Raw genomic sequence first — 26,954 nt, forward strand, 5'->3', positions numbered from 1 at the left:
TAATCGTTTATATCCTAATTTTATTTAGAACCATAATTGACAGAAGAGTCCACACGTGCAGTTTTGAAACAAGTATATCTATATTGGTAATTCAGGTCCAATAGAACAAATCCTCACATGATTTATTTTTTTCATGCAACAGAAAAGTTAGGAAGGGTGCGTTTGCAGTGCAATGGTTCCATCAAAAGGAAGAAAGAATTCATCCAACACAAGATAGCAAGTTCATGTGAGGCAGTGACAATAGAAAACAGTGTTGTTCCTTATCCTACCAGCAAGAGGCAGTGACGCTACAGAGTCCCAAAAGCAAAAAAACGAGCTGAATAGGAAACTGAAATACAATGCAAAACTGAACTAGCACTGCTTGGCCATGCCACAAACACAGGTGGAAGAAGTCAAGAATTTGACTTAGGCAGTATAAAAAAAAAAAAATAATAATAAATCACACACAATCTGCTGACATGAGAAATGATGGATATGTTTAAACCATTATGAATGAAGTTATATTGTGGGCTTTCATGCTTATAAATTGTAAAATTAGTCATAGCAGACACTGTTTTCTTGATAGAATGAAAGCGCACGAAACACTCAAGTGAAAAACTATTTTCGGAACTGTTTTGATTGTATTCGCTCTACAGAAGGCAAAGAAAACAACGGAGAAAAAACATCAGTGTGCAATTTAATAGAGGAAGGGAGTATTAAGGCAACACTGAGAAAACGTCAAACTCCAAGGCTGACGTCTTAATTTCATAAGAATATATAAAAGAAAAATGCTACATTAGATGAACATTGTTTTAAATTTGACAAGAAAAAGGTCGGAATGTTTAGTGGACTGTAAGTCATTTTCTGCTTTAGTTGCATAAATAAAACGGTGTGAAACAGAAAAAAAAGTAACAAGAATGAAGTCGTAATGGGGCAAAAAATTGTCATATTGTTCCGAGAATATAGTCATCAAGTTACAAGACTAAAAGTCATCATTTTATAAGAATACATTCATACTATTAAGAAAAAATACGTTGGGTGAACAAACGTCGGAATGGTAGTTTCAATGATGACTTCTGAAAGTTAAAAGAATAAAACCACATTTTGAAAATAGTCTTAAAAGTCATAAAATTCCAAAAATAAAGTCGTAATGATGTGCGAATAAATAATTTCTAAAGTTATGAGAATGTGAAGTCGGAATGTTACGAGAAAAAAGTCAGTTGTTGGAATACATTCAGAGTATTATGTATTACGTGGTACAACGGAATTCACATCACCGAATTTAGCTACGAGATGTAATTTAGTGAGAAAGTGCCAGGAATAAAGTCATAATTTACAGGAGAAAAGTTGTAATATTACAAGAAAAATGTTTATTGAAAATAAAACTGAAAGAAAACATTCATACACAAGTACATGATTTTTCTCATCAAGTTTCACTTTTTAGTAAATTTACAAATATTTTCTGACAATTTACTTTGCTGAATTGACTTGTATTCCGATAATGTTTCAATTTAGATTATAATTTTGAGAAAGATAGATTTTTTTTCTCATAAAATTACAACTTGTTTTTTTTTTCCAGTGTTTCCTTAATACTACTTCAAAGAGTTATGGTCTTTCCGGTACCTAAACCTAGCATTTTGCTGCCTCACGCGCTAAACTTGTAGTGCCGAGTGCCTGTATATTCACAGGGCACTTACGATTTTAAGGTTTGTAACGCACAACTCAACAATTGCAAATCAAACGGCTCCATTTCTACCAATCATAGAAAAACAAGTCTGTAGATCCTGCCTGTAAACACAGCCGCTACTTTGTAATACTCCATAAAATACTGAACTAATCTGGTAAAACATATCCCTTCCACTAAGTGTCCGCTAAACAGACTAATCCAGGAGGTGGTTAAAGCATTCTGAGTGATGAACGAGCCCTTAGTGAGTCAAAACAAGACAAGTTTTTTTTTTTTTTTCCTGCGGGGTACAGTGCCGAGTTGCAAAAAAGATACCGCCGTGCATAACATTTTTGGGGAGTCGTTTTCTTTACAGGGTCATGCAGTGCTGATGGGTTACAACTGTCTTCTTATAATATTAATAATACTGTTAAAATTAACCTCAAGCATTCCATACATATCAACATGCATACACACAATCAGACTTGATACTTTGCAAACACAAAAAGTGTGCTACTGTGTGTTTTTTTTTTTTTTAAATATCAAATGCATGATGGGTATTTCACTCCAACCAGCCTTATTGTTGCGTTTTGCCATTTCTCTCTCTGTTCACTATAAACAACAATATGGTCATATTTAACATAACAACAGTAAAATGATGTACAAATAAAATGTCATGAAAGCATTATGTACAAAACAAACAAATAAAAACGGAAAACCGATGACAATGACCGCAACAGGCATGTTGGTTCTTCGAAGTAATATTATCATAGTTCATCAAACAGTGGCCCCAGCTCTTTTAGATGTCAATGTTTAAACCGTGTTGCTAAACAAAACAGCAGGACATATATAAGCAGTCTCTCAAATGAATTCAAGTGTGGAGGCTTATGAATTCCACGCACAGTATTAGAGTTGCTAAAATGTAAATTGCCATTCTTTAAGTATCGTATGTGGGCTCCCTCTAGTGGTATGTGAAAGAATGACTGAATTAAATGTTGAAGCTGTGCATGTTACAGGAGTACTATTTTTTGAAGTTCAGTTGTTTTGTGTACTCCACAATGTTGTCCTTATTTAATTTTTTGCCATAATAGTTTAAAAAAAATGACATAAATTGTAACATACCAGAAATGTTAATATGATTCGAAAAGATGTGTTTATATAAAGGGCTCCCCCAATAGACGTGCAGCGAAGTAAATTAATGCCCCGACCGCTATTTGAGGAAATATAGTATTATATATATGTATATATATATATATATATATATATATATATATATATATATATATATATATAATATTGTTATTATATATAATGATGATAATTATATACTCATAACGTCCGAAATGTACTTCAAATTCAATAAATTAGACTCAAATAAATTCAAACCAACGTCACCCCACCAGCCCATACAACTTACACCATGAGGCTACGCTACATAATACTGGACTGCCTTTGAAAATGAGCTGCATTTTATGATACACATTTGACATGATATATATAGATATATACATGATATACATGTGCGCTGGACGAGACACTGCTCAAGTTCCAGAGCAAGAGAGCCGCTTAGGAACATGAGCCACTCTCATCGATAAGTATTTGTCCTTTGATATTAGCCAACATATACAAAAATAAACAGTAAGATGACAGTGATACGTTCCTTCTTATATTCCCCCCCTTTGCCTACACAAACATTTAAAAAAAAAAGATGATATGAGAGAACCATCATGCATTTATCCTCAATGACTGTTGTCATAGCAACAGAGAGGGGAAAGGAAGGGAGGGGGCGCCAAGCGGGCTTCCAATGAGGGGCGGGTGGGGGGTCTTGGGTCGCGGGAGCTGTTCAGAACTGGGAGGCTGAGCTGGGGTCACACTGGAGTAGCCGGACGATGGAGGGGTCGCTTTTGGCACCTTTGATGAACTCCTCCAGGGACAACTTTCCTGCAGGAGTGCATGGACAATGAGGACGTTGGCTTTAAATGCAGCATTGTGAAGGTTTTTTTCCCAACAGCATCTTTTATATTAAATACAGAGTACACTTTCCTGCACGACGGAAGGGCTGATGGAAGACCATTTTAAAATCAGAGGCGGACCGGCCTACAGGCGGGTACTATTCCCCCAAACCCCCCCAAAAAAACAAATGACGGATGGTGGAAGGGTACCCACGCTGCAGACGGATGACGAATAACGGACACTCAATTTTTTGTAAAACGCCCAACTCTGCAGTACAATATTTACAGTATATGCAAATGAGGCCCTGTATTCACATCTTTTTTACGTAGTTAACAGCTCGAGCTCAAAACACTTTGACTACATTTTTAACTTTTAGGCTGCTGGGAAATGACAATAGAGACCTTATGGAAGGTATTTTTGGAGAAATCTCAAAATTGAAAATTTTAACCGTCACATTTAGCGGGTCACACATACTGTATGTTAAACACCTCACCGTCATTATTGAGGTCCATCTGTCTGAAGATCTTATCCGTCCTCTTCTCGGGCGTGGACTCGTCCTCTGGCATCTTCATTACAGAGGACACCATCTTGTAAATGGCCTGAGAGGGGCACACAGTGGAGGGAGAGATGAGGGTTTAAGTGGCAACTGATAGAAAAAGACTAATAGAAGTCCATGTACAAGACATTGATAATGGGTGTCATCAGGGTGTAGGTTATTGATCTGATGCATCTTTGGGTCCACTCATATGACTGCAGCACTCCCTCTGGTGGCATTAAATTAACCTCAGTGAGGTAGCCCGCGGCACACATCTACAATTAGCTTACAGAGCCATTAAGATGGCTCCTGCGGGAGTGCAGGGCGTAAAACAAGACAGTAGATCAGTGGGACACCTCGAGAGGGGAAGGACGTTGGTGCAAATTAGACCCTAGAAGAGTCTCAGCTCCAAAAGCAAGACAGACTACATTGGATTACTTAGCTCATTTATGCCTCTTAAAAAAGACTAATTCGTAGTAGTCAACAAAAGCAATTTCAACAAAAGCAATTTGTATTCATTCCTCCATACGATTGTTAGTAAGCTACTTCATGGTTCCTGGAAGAATTTGTAAGGCAAGGGTGTCCAAATTTGGTCCTGCAGGGACACCATCCTGCATGATTGAGATGTTTCCCTCCTCCAACACACCTTATTCAAATGATCAGGATCATTATCAGGCTTCTGTAGAGCTTGCTGATGAGCTGAGGACCGGATTTGGACACCCCAGGCGTAAGACAACGGGATCAAATCATTTGGGAGTGGTGGCGTGAGTTATTTGTATTTTTTTTGCTGCTTGATTGTCGATCGAACGCTACGCTCTATGACATATAGATATATATGTGTATATATGTGTGTATGTATATATATATATATATATATATATATATATGTATGTGTGTGTTCATAGTTGCAGCTAGTCCATAAAAAGCACATGATGTGTAGTATGTACAGTGTATTAGTACGTTTAAGTCAAAGTGTGTCACCTGTACAATCTCCAGCATCTCCTCGCGACTGATGTAACCGTTGCCGTCCAGGTCGTACATGCTGAAGGCCCACTTGAGCTTCTGCTCCAGTTTGCCCCTCGACGTCACGCTCAGGGCGATGATGAACTCCCGGAAGTCTATTGTGCCGTCGCCGTTGGTGTCGAACGTTCGGAAGACGTGCTCAGCAAACTTGGACGCGTCACCGTACGGGAAGAAGTTGGCGTAGATCTTCTTGAACTCCTCCACATTCAGAGTTCCGCTGGGACAGTCCTTTAGGAAACCCTTTGGAGGAGGAAAGGAAAGAGAGCAAAAGTAGCTTATTAAAATTACTGGAACAACAATCATTGGAATAAATAAGAAATAAAAAGTACCTTTCTGAAATTACTAAAAGATGCAATTTTAAAATGCTTTAAAGACCTTAATCATAGTAATTGGAGGAAAAAAAAACACAGTTTTTAATCTGTGTTTCTAAGCATTTAAATTTAAGGCTAACTTCACTTCTCTTGGCAATTTACTCCATCTGCATACAGCATAACAGCTAAATGCCGTTTCACCATGTTTGCTTTGAAACCTGGGCTCCACTATTTCAGAGTCTGCAGACCTCAGAGCTCTATTATATTCAATCAGAATATATTTTATTCACTAATTTATAGACCAGTAGCGCATTTTTTAAAATCTATTCTATAGACTAGACTAGACTGTAACAGTTTCCACTCTTCGGGGAAGACTTTCTACAAGACGCTGGAAATGTGTCTGTGGGAATTCCGTGTCCATTCATCCTAGAATAACATTTGTTAGGTCACTGATGTTGGACCACTCCTCCAAGCATGCCTTTAAGTCACAGAAAATGACCTTCCCCAAGCTTTTCCCACCGCGCTGAAAGCATAAAACAGTCCAAAAGGTCTTGTTAAGATAAAGAATTAAGATAAGATCAGGTCCAGCCCAACACTTGATTGACTAATTCAGCAATCAAGAAGCGTCTCCCAATACTCACAAGACCATGTAGTGCAGTTTTAGTCTATTTAAAGCCGCTTGTTAGCCATGAGCGAGCATCATCTGCGGGAGGTGACCTGATGTCAGTGGAGTTGAGGTCAAAGGTAAGCGAGGTGGCGGCTTTATCAGAGACAGCTGTTCCTCGCCCAGCTGTGAGCACATCCTCTAATGTACGCAGATCAAATCCACGCAGAAGGCATATATGAAACCATCACATATGCACGTAGAAGTCATGCGGTCAGGTCAGCATGCCATCACTTCTTAATCCAGTCTGGCCAGTGGATTAACACGTTGGGAGGGGATGGCGCTCGGCCCGCTGTCAGGTCACTTAGTATCTCCGCTAAGGAGACTCTGATTCAGATTTTGAAAGCAGCGAATTGTTGGAAATAGGATTATTTTAGAGGGTGGAAAACCACCAGGTCAACTTCGCACCCTCTCCAATCCAAGTCTGTATAGTTTATACACATCAGTTATATGGAGAAAAAGGCCGCAAATTTCACTTTTTACACTTTGGTGCTCCTCCAAATTGGGATTATTTGACATTGGTGTAGGTAAATGTCTAATGCTGTTTTAATTAGTCATTCAGTACAATTGTGCAAAAATCTTCCTCATTAGACACCAATGGGTGAATATAAACTAAAGAAAAAAAATCAAACATGCAATAAAAATAGTTTAATTTTAAAATATGCTGATTTGACCAACAGCATAACAGGACCGTTATTCAGATATCTTTGCTATCGCTGCCAAATATAATAGCACGTATGGTTACATTTTGTCTTATTTGTTCATTGATGAGATTATGCAAAAAAACATGTCTGACTCTCTCAGCGCATTTTATAGACGATCAGAATAATGGTACATTCATTTTTATGCTGTTTGAGTCCGCTTGCATTGGGGCAAAGTGGTGAAGTTACATCCAGATGATGGTGCGCCATCTACAGGACTGAGTGGAACTCTAAGACTTCAACCCAGCTCATAGTTTGGTGGAACAGAAAGGAGCTATTCAAATTTGGTGAGGATATGGACATAGGTGCACATCCACATTTCCCCCCATTTTCCATTGAATGATGCATGGTACTTAATGACAAAATACAAGCAGTTCGGTTTGCTAATTCAAATTAGGATTGTTCTGAACTCTGATTTTCCACTCTAGCGCTATTCTGCATTCAGTCCCCTGCATGGATTTAACCAAATGGGGCTCATCCTACTATTATGTAAGTGGCATAATTTATTTATGTTACCGTCCAAGCTCAAGCTGTGTGTGAGGAGTTACCTTGTACCACTCCTGCAGCTCGTGGTCAGAGAACTCCGTGTTCTCCCTCAGATCCTGCAGCATCTCTGGCCGCAGCTTGCTGTTTTGTTTGCCCATGGCGGCGGCTCGGGCAAGGAGGTGCGGGGCCTTTTTTCTTTTGACTTTTGACAGTGACTACAGCACCGCCGGGTCACTTTTCGCACCTGTCAATCACACACAAGAGTGCACAATGGGTCAGCAACAGCTCATTTTATGAGTTCTGTGTTATTAATTAGTTAGCACTTTAGTGGCAAGATTTCATAAACTGCTATTAAAACTGAGCTCATGCTTGCCAAATAATGAGCCGCCATTACACACTACTGCTTTCTCCCTTTGTCAGCAGCGGTGGCGAGCAAAGACGTGATCCAATATATATATATTGGGGGAACCTGCAAAGTAGTGTTTTAGTGCCATCTTGGAATCTACAGGCAGTTTTAAAATCTTTTCAGGTCGATCACTTGCAGGGCTTTCCATACTCACTCTTATGTAATAAATCATCAGAGGTTCACAAACGTCAACGTGACTCTGACAAAGACTTTTTTTTGTACTAAAACCAGATTCCACGTAGGCACCAAACTAAACCTAATCCGGTCGACATAAGTGTTATAAAACACAGTAAACGGCAGCATCACATTTGCAAAACATTAAATAAATAATCCAGAGGCTTGTTGACGTCACATACGCACACACAAACTACTGATCACATTGACAGTGGCCAGCTGTGTTTGTGTGTCAAGTCAGCTGTGTGCTGTGATGTGCGTGCGTTCCTAATCTTCCTGACCTACAAAGCACACATTTCCACGGATGTAACAAAACTAAACTCGAAAAACCAAATCCCCCCCCCCCCCCCCCACACCTTAAAAATCCACTCACAGGGCTGGTAATATTACACATCATATAATTCTCATTCATCCACAGGCATTTCTCAAGTGCCGAATTTCCTCAAATAGCTGCTGTCCCTTTGATGTGTGCCCCAATTATTTTCGATAGTGCTTGTCCTGATAAAGGTCGCAAGTGAGCTGGAGTGTATCCCAGCTAACTTTTGGGTGAAAAAAAGCAAGGTACACCCTGGACTCGATGCCAGCCAATCATGGATAATTCAATTATCAATATGCAACTTTTTGGAATGTGAGACGAACCTGGAGAAAAAGCCCAGAAAGAACCTTGTTGCTAACCAAAACAGCAGCACTCAACAAGAAATTTAAACAGTTTCTCAAGTGAATTCGAATGGGAAGATGTACCGAGTTCCCAGTGCAGTATGAAAGCTGCTCTTTATGTTATGTGCATTTGTACATGAATGCACTGAAGGGTGTAAAATGTTGATTCTCTAAAAATAAACATCATTTGGCTAAAAAAAAATCACACTTAATTTGAACCTATAAAGGTCCTCTAAATCCACAGTATCAAAACATTTTTTTAAATACTACACAAATGTTCATATATGCATACAACAGCCGCACTTCCATTTATGCCTAATGATAGTCGTGCATGAACGCACTTAAGCGTATTAAGCGTGCCGGTTGATGCAGGCCTTAACCCACACACCTTGAACGCCTCTTCAGATGGCTAATAAAATGATGTAGTGCGCATATTAAGTCACTCACTGTGCGAGGCGTTGGCGTAGAGACTTGACATTGATGCTTGTAGGCATTTATCAAAGCACCTAGGGGAGTGCACCAGGCATCGCTTATGATTTATAGGCCCCATGTCCCCCCACCCTATATCTTAACTGCTCCTATACGCTGTATGATTTACCGGTTTAAAAATATAATTATCCTTGGGACTATCTTTGGGACTACCCTGAACCAACATCATAGTATTTCTAAGTAACATTTATACACTGCACTCTAAAGGGGTTGGAAGAGGACCAGACGTCTGCGTGCCTTAATTGTAACAACAAAGACTTCCTGCGTCCTCATTAAAAGTTTCCAGTTAAAACACAAAACGCTCAAAGCTAACTTTCCACTTAATTGCCTTGCGTCAAAAGTAAATAGCAACAACCGCTACTTCATCATGCGCAACATAATCATGAATGATGAATGTAAAAAGCAGATCGATTTCACCTGTAGAAGGAAGGAGTATGCATTATACATTTAGTTATGGCTACAACAACACACTGTTCAATACCGGCCCTTTAATTGTTGCATTACATGAACATAGAATGAGGCTTTGTGATCCTCTCTCGCATTTGTTGGTAATTGCTCGGCTTTCGATATTGCTTGATTGACATGCGGAAAATCGTATCTTTTTACGGTCCCACTCGGGGAAAAGTGGGAAACCGAAAAGATGAATGGGATATACAAAATCCAAATCAAATGAACTTTTATTTGTTTAGCCCAAATCACAACAACAGTTATCTCAATTAAGGAGAAAACAAAACATGTTTTAAGGTGCAGTAGCCCTACGCTGGATTTCGGCCTACTTGAGCATTGTAGCACTTTTTTGCCCCCCCAGGTAAGACTAATGCCCAGCCACACCTGTCATGCTGGTAACACCACTGTTAGTGGGTTTTAAAAAATGTACTTGTATGTATATATACGGGCTTCGTCTCAAGGATTTATAAATAGAAGGAAAAATCTTTGGCAATTTTTAGAAAGTGGTCACACAGTTTAGCAGCTCGGCCCTTCAGACTGCCGCATGGTGGCTCAAGGAGGCGTTTGACTGTGACAAAAAGCCTTCAAATGCCAAATCACACAAAAAGTGACAGAGCGTGACAGACGGCTCTCGGCCATAACTCTCCACTAACTACACCCGCTGACATCTCCACACCACTCACTTTTTGTACTTTATTTTCCTTTTTGACTTATGAAAAGCTCGCCGTATGCTGTCACTCCCGCTATCTCATCGCGTTTCTTTCCTCGCCATCCTCGGTCACGCTAATCCCAGAGCCCACTTCCAATCCTCCGTATTGCCTCTTAATCGTTCATCTCTGAGTCGCAAAGCTCTAATCTGACTCTCCAGTCCAAGTGCTTGCTTACTTGTCGGTAGTTGTAGCCGAGGCCTCGTCGCAAATTGACACACACTGGACACACACATGCAAAGACTCGAACATCTGCTTGAGCGTTCGACATTCGCACGTGTGACTTGATTTGTTGCGCGGTGAGGGAAGGTGGAAAACATGCAGTGTAATGATGTCATGGGGAATCCATTAATGGCGATGCTTGTCCTTAGATTCTGGTCTGTCCATCCACACATAGTATGTAGCAATTTAATTTTAATCCAGGTCAAGAATATTCTTTATAATAATTGTCCATATCGAATTATGAACTACATATCTTTTCAAAATGTATTATTAGCCTGTTTGACATTATAAAAATGGACCCTTCTGTCATTTAAATACCCCATCACTGGTATGCGGTATAAAACATTGCAGGTTCCACTGAGTTATATTTCCTCATAAAACTCAATCTCAAAGTGCATTAGTGCACACTTAAAGTAATTTCAAATGTCAATATTACTTATTTATTCCTCCGACTGAGAGAACTCCAAGCAAGTTGAGTCGTGTCCTCTCACATGAAGTCGAAATGATTTCTGTGGGCAGCGGTGAGAAATAGCAGATATTAAAGCATATCGACTGGAGGTAGGAGTTTTATTATACCGCGCAGTCCTGTGTGATGGCCCAGACGTCAGCTCCAATAGACCGAGTCGTGACGGCGGTGAGCAAATTGAGAGGGAGAGTGGAGGAACCGGGCTAGCGAGATGAATGTGAACTTGATGAGGAAAAGCACAAAAGATAAGCGTAATCTGAAGGGGCTTTTTAGTGCTCATAAGAGGAGAAAATATCCGTGGTTTGTAATAAGAGATAAGAGGCCTCTCCCATGCAGACTGAGCTGGTGCCACGTGAAAAGCAACACCGACGGGCACCATTGATCCCGCGCGTTCCCTACCAGGGCCACCTGAGACGACAACACCTTTCATTTGTATTTTTGTCCCTCCACCACTTCCCGACTTGCAATTTCACATCATTTCTCCCGCACTATTTTTCATCCGCCTGTCGCGTCGCCTGCGTCACGCCGGAAGAGAGGTGATAGCCCGGCGTTGTCCGGCTGCTGACGACTGTGATTATACGCGCCGCACAACCCCTTGGTCCGCATTGTGCCGTGTAATGGCGGCCATCTGAGAAATGATGTCAATACTTGAGCCTTTACTCCAACAACCCTCAAAATCTACTGCAACCTCCCTTAAAGATGACTTCACTACAAGCCACGTCATATTTGCAGTTTCCCTCAGGGAATGTTATGCCTGAAAATCATAGTTGGGTCAAAAAGAATCCAATTATATATGCTTGGGTCGATTTGACCCAACTTTCTGGGGGATTGTTTTGTACGAAAAAGAAAAATAAATGGGTGAAATTGACTGATGTAGCAAACGGACCCATAATTGGGTTTATTTAACCCAACTGTTTTTAATATGTAATCACATCATCACATAAACAGATTATTATGTCCAACTTCAAATATTGCCCAACAATATCACTTTAACGAAAACAAATAAACAAAATATTGGGAAAAAAAATCTGCCACAAGAAATTGTCTTGAATTAGAAAATTGCACTGCATTGGAGTTCTTGTGGGCATCAATTTTCGAAACCGCTTATCCTGACTTGGGTTGCAGGTAATCTGGAGCCGATCTGTATTCGGTTATGTGACTGGCTGCCTGGCTCCGTTTGATTGATCAAATAGGTTTGTGAAAGATAGTCATGTGACAAAAATACAAGCAATAATAAAGACCTGATGATGTAAATACGAGTAGCAAACAGAATTTAGCTCAATGTAATGAAGTAAAAGGAGCATTACTTCTTTCGAAATATACTACGCTTTCCAAAAAGTTACCGAAGTAAAAGTAGCACCATAAATGTAACTTGTTACTGACCATTAAAATTCAAAATGAAATAAGCTTTTACATAATACAGTTTCAGATATATTACGAGTTGGCTGCAAAACTGTTGGGAAATTATTCACAGCTCCGTGAAGATTACCGTACACGCCTGGCACGCACACACACACACTCACGCGCACAGAAAATTACACTAATGATCACACTACTCAGTAAATATTGAATGAAAGGAAAACACACCTTTAATGTTCTTCCTTGTTATACACAATTGCTGTATTTCCACTTAATATTTGAATAATCAATCATATTTTAAAGAGAAAAACAATGGTTAGCTGTAGAGATTATATTACTTCAGCAAACAATTATAAACTAACATTGCTAATCTTGACGCTGTCATTGCTATCGTGTGTAAAAACAACATAAAAGCATTTTGTAGCTGGAGTCTGATATGCTTCCAGCCCTCAATTCTCCTTTGTGATTGTGATAATATTGCCTAAAGGCCTTAATGTCCGTAATTCATGTCCACTGTGACCTAAAAAGGCGGACGGATGAGATCAGAACACGCGTTTAGCGTTATGGAAGGAAAAAGGGACGTTAATGGAGTGGTTAAAAATAAGAATGAGGACTGGTCCTAAGTGTGGAGCACTCTCATCTCTCCTTCCACGTCCTGATAATAACTCCATCAAAGAGGGAGGGCTTAATTACGTATATGCGTACTCACACACCTTATGCCACCGAAAAGGTCTCAACACTAGGCTGCTTTCTTTATATGTGAACGTGGGAGCAGAAAAAGAAGGTGAATGTAATGGTGCCACATTGAAGTGCTAAAGGAAAAATGATTAGAAGGCTTCAAAAGTAGGCAGGAAGCAGATTAGTCACGGAAATGTGTTGAATATGACTCACTCCGGCGAAAGCAATATAGCATATAAGCGCTCGAATAAGGTGAATATCATATACAGTGAACCCCCGTTTATCACGATCCACCCCTCAAAGGTGAAAATCATCCATGCAACGAAACCATGCAAAAATGTTTTTTCAAATGACACTTTTTGAACACAATATAAACATATTTTAACACACAAGCAGATATGTATTTTAAAGTGGTGGGGCCTGGCGGGGGTCGAATGTGACATAGGCAGTCTACGTGTCAGTGTCTGGGCTTGAGCTGCGGCCAGCAGCATCTGCTGTGTGTGGGCTCATTGTGTTTGTGTTCGACTGTTCTCCCAGCATGAAATACACGAGGATATGACAGTAAGTATGGTACTGTAAAAACCTATTTAAAAAAATTAACCATGTTAAAAAAAAAGGTTAACGAGAAGCCAAATCCTAACTGAATGCAATTCGATGAGAACCATAAGAAAGGCTTCCGGGTTGGAACAAAACATACACCTCATTCGGAAGAAAACCAGGACACAAGTGTCCTCTCTTTGTGAACTCAGACCTCCATCTGGGAGAAGGTTGACCTCATTTTCAACGCTCTGCCTACAAGTACCAAAGTCTATTACCTGCCTGGAGCATTATTGAGCGGCAGCATGTGGCTTCACACAACAAAAACGAGTCTCTGAAACATTTCTCAATCAACTTGACTGCTGTGACAACGTCTCTGCTGACTGCACTCATTTCAGTATAGTTAGACCTTCAGCCGCGTTCACTTTCGAACATGACACTTCTGAAAGTTGGTCAGCCACTGAATCATTGCACAATGCCTCCTTGGAGAAAGAGAGAGATAGATGGATGGATGGATGGATTTAGGGAGGGTGGGACCCAGATGGTAGATGAATAAACAGAATGATGAAACAGGATTGATAGAAAGAGGGAGGAAGAGACAGATTGCGGGTTGACTGTAGATGGATGGATGGCTCGATGCATTGACAGATAATGGAGGAAGGGAGGAACGGAGAGAAAGACAGATGGTTGATTAATAGATAAGTGGGTGGATAGATGGAAAGTAGCTGCATGGATGGATGGAGAGATAAAAGAAAGAGGGATGATAGATGGACAGATGGAGGCAGCGACAATTGCATGGATAGAGGGAAGCACGGACAAATAGAATGAAAGAGGATGGTAGAGAGAGGTAGACTGATGAATAGAAGGATGGATTGATGGACGGACAAACAGACACAGTGTTGCTTCACTTAAACAAGAGCCAAATTTACGAAATGAAAACTTTGCACACCTTATGCAGGAGTCCGTCAGCAACTACATGGAGGATTTTGCCGCGTAATCCCGTTGATGCGTTGCAGATTATGAGGAGATTATTAGAACAGATCTTGCCAATGATGAGCCTGCAAATACCTGAGTTACCTGCTACACATAAACTAGCACATGGGTAATTTTGTCACTTTACAGGCCCTATTGTTCACACACGGACTTTATGACAGTTAGCTGCTCAACCCATTTTGAATTCTGTTGGTATATCCAAAACAGCAGCATTTACCAACACAAGTATCCAGACTCTGGGATGAATTCAAGTGTGGTGTTTTACTGCATTGTAATACAACACAATTGAATTCATAACACTTCTTAAAGTATTCCTTAGCGCCTGTTCTGAAGAAAAGGGATGCATATGACATCACTTTGATGAAATGAAAAGAAGATTTGGTTGCACAGTTCTCCAAATAAGATACAGTACAATGTGTGCTTGCTTTAAGTTTGTCACTTCTAGTTGAAAATTACTGTAAAACAAATACTTAAATCAAACAATAAAAAATTGTCCACTTAATGCCAAAATGTTGAAACGATGTAATTTTGTGTTAGGAAAGTCTGTTATCTTAATTCTAGCATCTAATGTGAAACAACATAGGCTAACAAAAATTAGGATAGATGTTATACAAGGCAGGGTAACTTTATTTACATATACATTTAATACCCAAGCAGCTCAATGTGCTTCACACAACCAGAAGTACAACATAAAAAGCATTAACAAACAGGACAACTGAAGACATTCGCAGAGCAAAGAGAACAAAAGTAGCCTTTTAAAATTACTAAAAGAAAGTACATAGACAACATTTACGCACATTTGAAACCAAAACCTTTTAAGACAATTACCTCATGTTTGCTTTGGTTTAGGTTTGAAGGAAATTTTGGTTCATCCGGTTGTTAATTTGATTTAAACAATGACACAACTCGCCAACATTGGAGTTCTGAAGCATTTGATTCAAGGTTAACATAAACAGACTGAACAAAAGGGGACCAAGGATTGACCCTTGAGGGACACCGCATGTCATGGCTATTCGATCAGATCTGAAACTCCCAATCATCACAAAATAACTCCTTACCTCCAAGTAGCACCTGCATCATTTCAGGACTGTTCCATTTAATCCTCCTCATGTTTACAGCCTGCTCAACAACATGTTACAGTTACTGCACCTTCAACAAATGTTCCTTTAACACACACTGAGCAGCAACACATACAAACATAGCATCCAACAATACTTACAGTATATAGTCCCTCTGCTCTTTGTGAACCACTATTATTAGGACTTCAGTCGGAACCTTAAAACCGTGAGGAACACGTGCTAACGTCTATGCTACATAGTATTGTATGCATGTAATAGTGACCTCCAGTCCAATATGGCCTCCACGCAGCCTCCTCCTACTGCTGCAGAGGCGACAAAGAAGGGAGATTTATTTCCATCCGTAGCTGCAATCGATGCACTGACACACAACACTTCAACATCTTCCCTTTTTCCTCCTGTTTAGCTTCCCTCTGCTCCCCGTTCCATCCGTCTTCTTTTGAAGCCTTCTTAAATGTCACTGTCGTGTTTTTTTGTGTAACGTCGCTTGATCTCTGCTAAATGCTTTTGGGCCCCCACTCGCCGCCACGTTGCGATCATCCCCCCTTGGTAGCGCTGTTCTAGATCTTTCTGCCAAAATGCACTGGAAGCAGCCAGCGACACGAAGCTCAGCCCAATGGCCTTTGTCCCGGTTACTAAACAACCACGGGAGGCAGGATGCCAACCTGGCTCTGGACACTGGAGAAGGCAATCAATCTCTCACCCCTGTGCTGCTGACAAATTAGCGCAGAAGTTTAAAGAGATCGGCTAGCCCACGACATGTATGCCCACTCACTGCACTGACTAACATACTGTATACTGTTGGTCTTAAACTCAAGGCCTGGGGCCTTATCTGGCCTTAAACTGGTGGAGCACCTTCCTTTCTGCCCTTACGCAAAAAGGCAATTGGACATGTTTACCAAAGTAAAAGCAAGATGTTTGGAAATGTATATATATATATATATATTAATAATCGATTCATTTCAAACTTTCAAACTGGCGACTTGTCAGTCATTAACGCTTTACCACAGTTTGGACCTGTTTCAATGCTAATTTGTTGTTTGGATCTTCGGTTATTTAAATTTTTTTTATTTTTTTTAATCATTATATGCTACGCTGCCGCTTATTTTTTATGACTATTCCACACATCTATGTTGCTGTTTTGGGACACCTGTTAGGGAATTAAAAAAATATTTTTATGCCTTTAAAACCACCAAATGTCAAATCTCAAAATAACCAGATAATATTGGATTTCATGAATTGCCTTACATTATGCTCCAGAACAACAGTAAAATAAATAGCAGTACATTTTGCTGCTTAAACCAAGGCGGCTTTCTTGTGGCGCTACTGTTTACATAATCCCACGGACTCCTTAGATAATAACTTCTTTTAAATATTCATGCATTTTGCCCTAACTTTTTTATATTATTTTTTATTTTATTTTTATTTTTTTTTTATTTTAATATATATATATTTTCATACAGTATTAATATTTCATAACCCGAAGACTCATGTTGGCAAAAAAAAAGACATTTTTGTTTTTAATTGGCTTGGCAACAGTCACGTTTTCAGACCCTGGAGAGGGTCATTATAGAGTAAGATCTGTGAGAATTAAAAGAGGTTGGGGGCTGGAAAAGAAGCAGAGAGAACGGAAATGATGTTTAATGGTGAGAAAATCAAACAAAGGCTTGGGGTTGAGAGGTTCTTGATTTTAATCTCGGCTCTGCTTGCTCCGATTTATTAATAGATGAGGAAAGAAATTTAATTCATCATTTCTTATGGTACAGTTTTGAAATTAAAACAATTTAGAAACCAACCAGCCTCACGAAACAGATTGTGTGCGACTGCAGCGTGCTGCTTCTGGAAGGCAGCAAGAGGCAGTCGGGAAAAGCATACACCCTTCACGGGAGATTATGTGGGAAGCTGAAGAGGCCCGCCGCGGTGCATTGTGGGGGATTCTTGCTCGTGTTTGAGACGGAGGCAGAGAAAGATCAGGGGAACTCCGCGCCTTGCTCGCATCAGATTTTGCGCTCGCTTGCTGGTTCGCTCACGCTGCCTCACTCGCGCTGCCTCGCTTACGCTGCCTCCTTCAACACCTGAAGGCTTGCCTGTGAAGTTCGAGTGTCATGTCTTGGCTGCTTAGCAACTATTTTTATTTTTTTTCTGTCCTCACCATAATGCTTCTGAAAGTGAGACAAAACGCGTACCGGCCACAACATTAGCTACACGCAAAATATGCAGCACGTTGTCACCCGATACATCGCAGATTTTTATGCGATTAATTGAAATGGGATTTACAGTACAGGCCAGTTCAGATTTAGAGCTGTGTGCCTTCACTGGAGTACCACTTTTTGCTACAACATGCTAGGCAGCCCTGAGCCCTTCTCGCTTAATTAACAGCAAGAACAAAAGACAGAGAAGGCCCTCAACTAAACTCAATAAGTCGTTTCTACAGAGTACAGAGAATATATGCCTATGAGTAGTGTTTAATACTCTGTATCTGTTGCTGCTCTCTGTGCATTAAGTAGCAGTTGTTTGAAGGTTATGAATACCATAACAGCAGAAATTCAACCCCCTCCTCTAATCTAATTTCCATCTCCTTGATTGCCCTCTCTCGTGGCAGGTACCCTCAGTGCTTCCCGCCATGCCACCTCTTCCCCTTCTACATACACAAGCGACAACATGGAGACACCTTGGGAAGGAACAGCTTGCAGCCCTCTGATCACTCACATCCTGGTTAGTGGCACCAACGCGCGCATACGCTCTTGTGTTTACAAGCGACAGCCAAACTGCTGATCCCAGAGTGTGAGAATTGCATCGTGTAAAAACAGGATGGCATTTTGAGACTACAGTGTTATCAACAGTGTACACAGAATTATTCTTAATTGATATATCTATGTATATATATATATATTCTTTTTTATGTGACGTAGTCCACAAGATGTGTATTGTTGCTATTCTTATCGTGTGTGTGGTGTACACGACCAACTCCACCTTCATTGACAATCTCCAATCTGCTTTGCAAATGTAAATATTAAAAACGGTTAATATTTCCGAAAGCCGGTCCCGACCATTTGCTGATCTGATTGCGTCTTAACCCATCCCACACCACAGGATAATCAATCAGGATAATCTTTTAGAGACATCGCACAATCACAAGAGAGGAAAAATACTTTGATTTTTTTTCCTGTTGCGTTGAGATCCAACTCAAGAGCGGTATCCAAAATTACAGACGAGTAGCTCATTTATCACCCGAGCCTCAACCGAAGAATGCCTCTTGCTCGCAGACCCATCAGGAGAAGAAAAGGTTGCAGTGCGATTTCTCCATCACCAGCACAATTGAGTCTGCAGTCATTACACAAGCTTGTAAATGCATCCAAGATGGCCGACGCCACATCGAATTGTTTTTTTCCCCCATTTTGATTGGCCTGCTATAACCCTGAGAGCTCCATGAGAGGCTGCACAGTGGCAAAAAAAATAGGAAACTGTCACGACTATCTTGACATTTTTCACCTGAAACGTTTTCTACTGTCAGCCTCCTTTTGTGTACATAAAAAGATTTTTTCCCTTGTAATTATTTTTATTTTGAATATGAGTAAGTGCAAGTAATACAATCTTTTACTATAAATGCACTTGTTATTATTTTTCTTTTTTCAATTTATCAAGTTTTTTTTATAATGTAACAGATAAAATTCCAACTTTATAATATTAAGACTTTTCTTCAGTGTAACATAAGACCTTTTCACATATTTATTTTTCATTTTCCATAAGATTTTATCATATTTGTGAAACATGCCTTTTCCCCCCTTTACTGTATTTTTAATACTCTTTCATACTGCTAACTGACATCCAGGTCCTCAAACACTACATAGATCCCCATTCCAAGTCCGTTTGCACTGTACTATAAAGCCGCTAACATTATAAATAAAAATGATTTGAACATACATATTTAACTTAGACTCACAATACCATGTATTCGTATCTTCGCTTCTGGAAATAGCCTTAACTGATTGGAACAACAACAATTTCTCTAAATGGCTTTACTGTTGGCGTAAAGGGATGATGTTAAACTACTATTTTATTTATGCTGGGAGCCTTTTCAAATGGAGAGGACAAAAAAGGACATGGGAGAAGATGAAAGGCAAAGTGGAGAGAGCAGGAACTGCGACCATGCATAGGGGGAGAGCAAAAGAGACCCCTCGTGGGGCACACAATGGATCGATGGAAGAGCAATAGTCGGACGTGTTATGGAAAGGAGAAGAAGGCCACTTTCAGATAGGATCTAAATAGAAGAGTGTGTGCCATTTTAGTTGAGTCGGCCCTTTTATGCCAAGGAACGCATGCGTGCACATGCACAAACGCACACACACGCCTTTTCTTTCTGTCCCTTGACTTCACAAGCGGCACCGCATGTCGATCTTTTTGCAGTAAATGGCTGCCCTTCCAGCCCCTAATGGCTGCAGGAGCTCAACATCCAAATGACTGTTAGTTCTTTTAGAACCCCTTTCATATTTTGTATGTTGTCATCGCGGATGCTTTCGGCGTATTTATTACTCACACGTGCTCGTGTTATGATCCATCTTCTTGTTCTTGATTTGGTATTCTGGCGAGGGTACGTAGAGTATTCACCTATTAATCTGGACCAGCGTCTTTTTGATTGGATTCCCTCGAGTTTAAGCGGCTAGATAGCCCTGAAGTATTATCATTGTAATCAAAGAGTCAGGCCTGATATGGTTGGAATAGAAAGAAGGCCTGTGCGTGACTCAGAATTCTGATCCAAACATAGGCAGAACTGTATTTTCTTACAAACTCATACAAGTGGCAAATGAGTTTTTGTGAGTAATTGGACTCTATTTAATAGACAATCAACAGTGTTACAATTAACACTGTTGGTAATCAACGCTGTTGATTGTCGAATGCCACAAATGAAATTTCAGCTATTTATCCACAACATGAGTGTCAAATACAATTTGGCCCACCACATAATTTAAAGGGATTTTCAAAAGCAAATAAAGTTTGTCAATATCATTGCTAAATTAATTTGTTCTTTTCATTTTAGACCTGCCGTGCAACAGAATTCCATTTGTAGAAGTCCAATGCTGGTGCTACAGCGATACTAAGATAGAAAAGTATCTGTGTTGTTGTTAATATTGTTAATACTCAATTTGCTGGCATTGGGAGAATTCCTCCAAAACCATCACTTTTTAGGAAAAAAGAAACAAATTATGTTGATCCATTAACCTTGCATTGTCAAAGAGAGCAAGCCATTTTCAAAGCTTTAGATTAGTTAATACATTTAAAAAATAACTAACCCATGTGGGGATTGACCAAAATAATTTGTCAAAAATAGGAAAATTGACAAAATTTGGGGGTGAAAGTTTTCTGCCTGACTTTGACGATGTGTACAATCCAACTCATCTCAAATTTGTGATGACGGTGAATCTAAGAAAAAAAAACATAATTTCAAACAAATTTAGGAAATAAATTGCAAATTAAGATCTTAATTGATGTAAAATTTAAGAAAATTAAGATTAAAAAACACAAACACTAAAAAAGAAGTATAACAAGTTGTAGTGTAGGAAATCATAAAGAGAATTTCAAACTGTAGATGTCCTATGTAGGAACCCTGTGGTATCCCTGCAAGATGACCTGCATAGCCACCACTGACTGAGTCTACCCAAGAATGTGGACTTATGTAGAGTGCTAGCAAATAATTCACTAGGCTGTTGTAGCTGCAGACATGCTAATCAATAAGCCACCGTGCTGATATTTAAAGTACTAATTGAAAATCACAACCAAATATTCCAGAAATAGGATTTTAAAAAAAACCTGTGGTGTTGAAAACATAAACATAATTTAAAAACGCAAGATGTTTTATATTGGAACCCTGAAGTACCCCATACAAGATCCACATAACCCTTTCTATGTGCTCTAGGTCCATTCACTGTTGGATCCAACTGCAGCAGATCACTGCCTGCCTAGCAAAGGATGTGAACTAAAGGGAAAGATGTGGACTAAAGGTGAGTAGTAGGATATCAATGACTAGGCTTTAATAGCTGCACACGCATGCAAAGTCTTCAGTTTAGCCTCGCACATCCAGCAGAGCATTTGCTTCCTCAGCCTTATCGCAGACTTGATCGAGACGTCCCGGCCCCTTCCCAAAGTCGGCTCAGAAGAGATTATAAGGATGCAAAAGCATGCATGGGGGCAAAACGCAGACCCCTTGTGTCAATCCACACTGGCCACACCCTACTCCCCCCTCCCCTTCCTCTCTGCAGATGAAAACAGTCACATGGGGGAGGAATTACTCTTTTAAATCCTCTCTGATTCTCACTAGTTTCATGATGAAACATTCCAGCTTGTGACAAACCTCCCCTGAGCCAATCGCTTTTGTTTGTTCCAACCCCTGGCATTGCCTCCTCAGCGTGAAGAATTGTGGGTAAAAGTAGCTCCATTTACTGATGACGCTGTGGTGATGTCACCAGCTTTGTGGCTTGTTAACCCCACATCAACATACGTCATAGCTGATATGTCGATATAACGATATTAACGGTTCTACAAATCTACTCCCGCAGTCAGCCATTGGCAAATAAGCCAAATTTTCTGCAATTTTCTCCAAAGTTTAAACACTGAGTACTTTCCGAGAGCTGTTTATCCGCTTCCGGTCAAATCGAATCGAATAACGCAAGTGTTGTGCATGCAGATGTCTGTATATCAGTATCTTAGCTCAATGTTTTCTAAACTTTATTGATCCAATGCGTGATCCTGCGGCATGTCACAAAATAAAAATTTGGGGAACATGGCGAATGTGAAACAAACTTGCGCAGTGTATCCGGAAGTTATACTGATCTTCACCAGTGATGTGTGCACGGCTCATCTACAGGCTATTTTGAAGGAGTGTGTGTTTTTTGCATTCATGGTCATGATGGTGGTACTTAAAGAGAAAAGTTTTTTTTTTTTAGGTGGTAACTAGTGTGAAAATTTTGCCAATCTTTATACTAAACAATGTAAGATACAAAACTATACGGCGTCACAAACAAGAACACCATTCACAAGATTAGCTATAATGTCCTTCTTTTTTTCAACAATACAATTAGGCTTCCAAACAACATTATCGCTCGCAGTATTCAGTAACATTTCTAATGTTTGTTCGAATACTGAATTGCTCATGAACTGGTGTTCGTGAGCCAAGCTCTCCGATAGAGAATAAAGGCAGCAGAAGGCCGTGACAGATTTTTTGGGTCGGTTGAAGCAGCGGACCACAGAAGCATTTGGACCTTTTTGGTTTGGCTCTTGATGGTTTCGCGACTCTTCTCTCCCACAAAGTGGTTAGCGTTGTCCTCTGAAATAATTCCATTGGCCTTCCACATCCATCATGCTGTTGGACTTACAAGGAGCAGGCCACTGCTGCGGGGGTGGGCGCGGGGGTTGATGGAAGTCAAGCCCCTGAAACCTAAACCAAGTCTTTCTCCTGCTGTTTGTATGCTCATAAACCAACACTGACCTTCCTTACAGAGACAAACCTTAATTCAAAGTGACTTTGCCGGTTGTGTATTCTCTGCATACATGCTGGCATGTGGGTGGGGGGGAGCACTGATGCTGCTGGGAGTTCCCAGCAGCATCAAGGTCGACGTGAGCAACATGTTGTCTGTTCGTGTGAAAAAAATTAGTCATGAAAGAGAATCCCAAGTCCGTACGCCTATAGAGTCTCACTTCAATTCACCTTGGCTGCAGGGTTTAACCTGAAACTATGCCATTCATAAGCAAAAATATAAAAGGAGAGTATATGCAATGATAGTTGTTTGTGTGCGGGCGTGTGTGTGTGTGTGCGTAAAACAGACTGAGGAGCGCTCCAGTACACACTTACCGTCTTATGTAACAACTAGATTAGCACATGCAAGCTAAACGCTGCCTCTGCCCCAAACCATATCCGCAGAGTAATTCAGACTTTCCAAGCATGCCGCTGAGCACATGTTCTCGGCGCATGAGTTCCAGTTAGAGTTAAAGTTAAAGCGGAAGTCAATCCCTAAATGTTTTTTTTTTTTTCAAGAATATGGTCTATGCAGGGCCACTAGTTGAAACAATGCATTCTGGTTAGTATTGCGTTTGTGGAATAGGAGTTAAGCAGCCCAATCCACCCGTTTTTAAGCCATCTGAGGGGACGGCCATTTTGTCACTTCTGTCAACTGAAAATCACATCACAGACCCTCAGGGCTCAGATAACGACCAATCATGGTTCACCTGTTTTCTGAAACTGAGCCATCCCTTTTAACCATATCAGCCAATATACGGTTGAATTATTAGCAAGTGTCCATTTTGGAAGTGTATCCCGGTAAGGGAAACCTTGCGACTTCGCTATTGATTTTTATATTCGTGAGCCAACATAATTGTCATTTTTGCTTGGCCGCCTACCAAGCATCTCTCTCGGAGTCTCCCATTAACTAGAGGTCCGATCCAGTCCCAGCCAGACTCTAATGGCTGTGGTGACCCCATAACTGTCGATCAAATGCAAAATGCTGCCTTCATTTTCAGTCACTTGACAAATTCAACATATCAAAGCCGTCCAACAACAATTTCTGACTTTTGTACATAACGAGTACATCGCTAAACAGCCCCTGGAATTCCTCAACACCACATTTTTAACATGTGTCTCCATTAGCTGCCTGACCACATTAGACCACACCTCCCACACTTGTTGTAACTTCTTTTACAGAAGACATCCCACAAAATTGCTTCGACAGACAGATTGTAATTTATCTGGTCCTTACAAATAACCAAGAATATTTGTTTCATACGGCAGTCATTAAATCAGTCCTGTGTTCCTCAGAGTCGGGTTTGCTCCCATCACAAAGTCCGATTGCAGTGGACAGAAAAAAATCATGGGTACCCCACTACCCTCTCTTGAGGACTTGCACATCGTAGGAGCCAAGACAAAGGGCAAGCAAAGTTCTCTTGGACCCTCAACATCCCGGTCACCACCTCTTCCAGCTCCTTCCCTCAGGTAGGCACTGTTGAACGATGCACACTAAAACCTGTTACCATCAAATTCCCTTAAGGGTTGACTCGAAAATTTTATAGTGGCACCTTGCATTTGACAGTTGTTGGTTACTTTATTCTAATAAACTCATTTCTGTCAGAAAAACAAAAGGTGGAAAATGTTTCAACAAATCCATTGCCGACAATCTTATATAACGAACGCAATGTTTTAACCAATTAATGAGAGTAAAGGTCAATTTTCTGTCAACTCCCTCTGTATCCGCTGGCTATCTGATTAAAAGTTTGGACATTTTTTAAGGAAACACTGAACCTCTAAGGACATTTGCTTCCTCAGTTTTCCGCTCGTGTTGGCTCAACCTCGTTATCCCCAGTCGAGCTGGCATCGAGAGCATCTAAGTGACAGGTGATAATTAGCATCCTCACACTGGCAGTCCCGCGGCCTCTGTTGACTTAATTCATGGATGTGGTTGCCAGCACTGCCAATCGGCAAGCGGGAGGCGAGAGAGAGAGAGAGAGAGAGACAGAGAGAGAGAGAGAGAGAGAAAGAAGGAGAGCTTTGTGGATGCTCCGATAAAACTGACTTTCAGGGCGTGACTTAACTCTAATGGAACCCAATGTGACATATTGTGAATTAACTCCGCCAAGGAATAGACGTAAAAAAAATATAAATTTAAAATAAATTACAGTAATACCGGCATGCTTTGCACATGGATGGTACTGCTGCACCATCAAAAGTCACAAATAATAAAGTGATGCTCTTTGTGGTGTCTAGGTGCATTCACCTATAAGATCATTCATAAAAAAAAATGAAGGCTTTTTTATTGGCTGAACAAACAAAAGGTCTCTTTTAAAGGACCCTTTTAATGTCTTACACATGCGTGCGTGCAAATGTTTCAGCTCCAATTGGCTGCAGAAATAAGTCACAGCGGACAATAACAACCCTCCTCCGGAGAAAATCTGAAGGCATGCATAGCACTCTCTTACCGGACGTAAGGTGTTTTATGGAGTGAAGGACGTCCTCGGCGCTCTGATTAGCCTTGCCGGAGTACAAGGACAGCCGGGGAAGGATGCAAGGATGCTGGGTGCCTTCCTCGCGGTGCTCCGGGGATTAAAAAGCGAGCGGATGCTGATTCGATCGCGACCCGCTTTCACACGCGACTTCAGCAGCTGCTCAGCGCGCGCATCCGCGGTCGTCCCGTGTCTCGATGCCTCGGATGGATGAATGAATGGATGGATGCCCCCACTGAACCCCGCCGGTCTTACACGAGCCGAGCCCCGCGCAGCATGTTGAGCGTGATCTCCTCCACAGGAGTCTGCATACGGAAGAAGGACGCCGTGTCTTTTCAATGGTGTGCGCCGAAGGAGAGGATTTAAAGTGTGTGTGTGTGTGTGTGTGTGGAGGAGTGGGGGTGCCCCGTCCGCGATTACTTGGTAGGGCTTTAATTAGATAGCCCTGCACGGATTGGCACAGACGTGGCGCACAGACCCGCCCACTTTCTCCATCTCTCTCCCTCTCCCTCATTCTCTCTCTCTCTCTCTAAAAAAGTGTACGTCACCACAAAGGAACAATTAAGGCGCATATTGTCATGTTTCTGTACGCACAGCTCAGGAGCTACATGCATGACATGGGAATTATTCATTTTGATCACAATATAGATAAGATAATAAGATAGGATTTGCACAAAATGTGACCAGGAAATACTCATTTGTTGATAGTTTTACTGCCAGAAATGATCAGACAATCTGAAATATAGGTTCAATGGGGTTTTTTTTGTTTTTTTTTTTCAAACAAAGGTTTTTCCCAATCAAGCGAAAATTCTCTTAACTCAGACAGTTGCGGCTGTTTTAAAAAAAGAACACGAGATGAACTCCATAGTGTTATCTGAAGTCCTCTTTCCACATTGATATGGTTGTAAATAAATCTATACCCCAGACTTAAAACACCAGCAAAAGTTTTGTACCATTCTTTTTTACATACGATAGCATGTTACAGCTTTGTACTTAAAAAATATAGTAACATTTCATTAAATTTAAAGGCCACCAGGGGGAGTATAATATGTGCATACAGCTATCAACTTAGATCACAGCTGCTCAGTAAGCTGCAGTAATATTTATCTTTTGTTTTCCACAGAGGATGAATGTATTCCTGAATATTGATGTATTGCCTGTCTACATGTGTTGCTCCACTCCTTTCTGTTGAAATAGGATTATAACACCCCAATTTTGATGCTATTCATTAGGCACTTTGCTTTGTTTGTTACCATCAAGTTAGCGGACTTTGCTTAGGCAAAGTGATGTGGATGTTTTAAATACAGGTGTAATTCGCTTTGTTTTATGTTTAGTTTGATAGCAATATAGATAACGTGTTCCCCCCCAAAACGTTTCATTTATGTAAAAGCTGGATTTTTCCACAATTTCTCCGTACCAGCACACGCTGAGCTTCGATCCAGAC

At 40.6% G+C, this 26,954-nt stretch overlaps 1 protein-coding gene and 1 long non-coding RNA gene across 2 annotated transcripts; one reads left to right on the plus strand and one right to left on the minus strand.

Moving 5' to 3' along the window:
• Positions 1 to 25,937, minus strand: LOC147132196 (hippocalcin-like protein 1). Its single transcript, XM_086015351.1, has 5 exons — positions 25,487 to 25,937; positions 7,378 to 7,559; positions 5,112 to 5,393; positions 4,089 to 4,194; positions 1 to 3,583 (listed from the first exon to the last, which is right to left on the minus strand). The coding sequence occupies exons 2-5, from the start codon at positions 7,471 to 7,473 to the stop codon at positions 3,486 to 3,488; spliced, it is 582 nt and encodes a 193-aa protein (XP_085871477.1). The 5' UTR covers positions 7,474 to 7,559; positions 25,487 to 25,937; the 3' UTR covers positions 1 to 3,485.
• Positions 18,200 to 24,395, plus strand: LOC147132197 (uncharacterized). Its single transcript, XR_015082237.1, has 3 exons — positions 18,200 to 18,241; positions 21,441 to 21,525; positions 24,333 to 24,395. It is a non-coding gene; the product is annotated as an uncharacterized LOC147132197 (long non-coding RNA).
• Positions 25,938 to 26,954: the final 1,017 nt, after the last annotated feature.

Source organism: Filicampus tigris, chromosome 18 (genome assembly GCF_054856515.1).
Source record: "Filicampus tigris isolate MCC_2025a chromosome 18, RoL_Ftig_1.0, whole genome shotgun sequence".
Taxonomy (NCBI): domain Eukaryota; kingdom Metazoa; phylum Chordata; class Actinopteri; order Syngnathiformes; family Syngnathidae; genus Filicampus; species Filicampus tigris.

What these genes read in the sequence shown, in the direction of transcription:
- LOC147132196 (XM_086015351.1), bottom strand. Translation starts at nt 7,473, where the DNA reads ATGGGCAAACAAAACAGCAAGCTGCGGCCAGAGATGCTGCAGGATCTG. An exon ending in AGATGCTGGAGATTGTACAG is followed by an intron (nt 4,195 to 5,111) that starts GTGACACACTTT and finishes TGCCCCTCTCAG; the next exon opens with GCCATTTACAAGATGGTGTC. An exon ending in GATGGACCTCAATAATGACG is followed by an intron (nt 3,584 to 4,088) that starts GTGAGGTGTTTA and finishes GCACTCCTGCAG; the next exon opens with GAAAGTTGTCCCTGGAGGAG.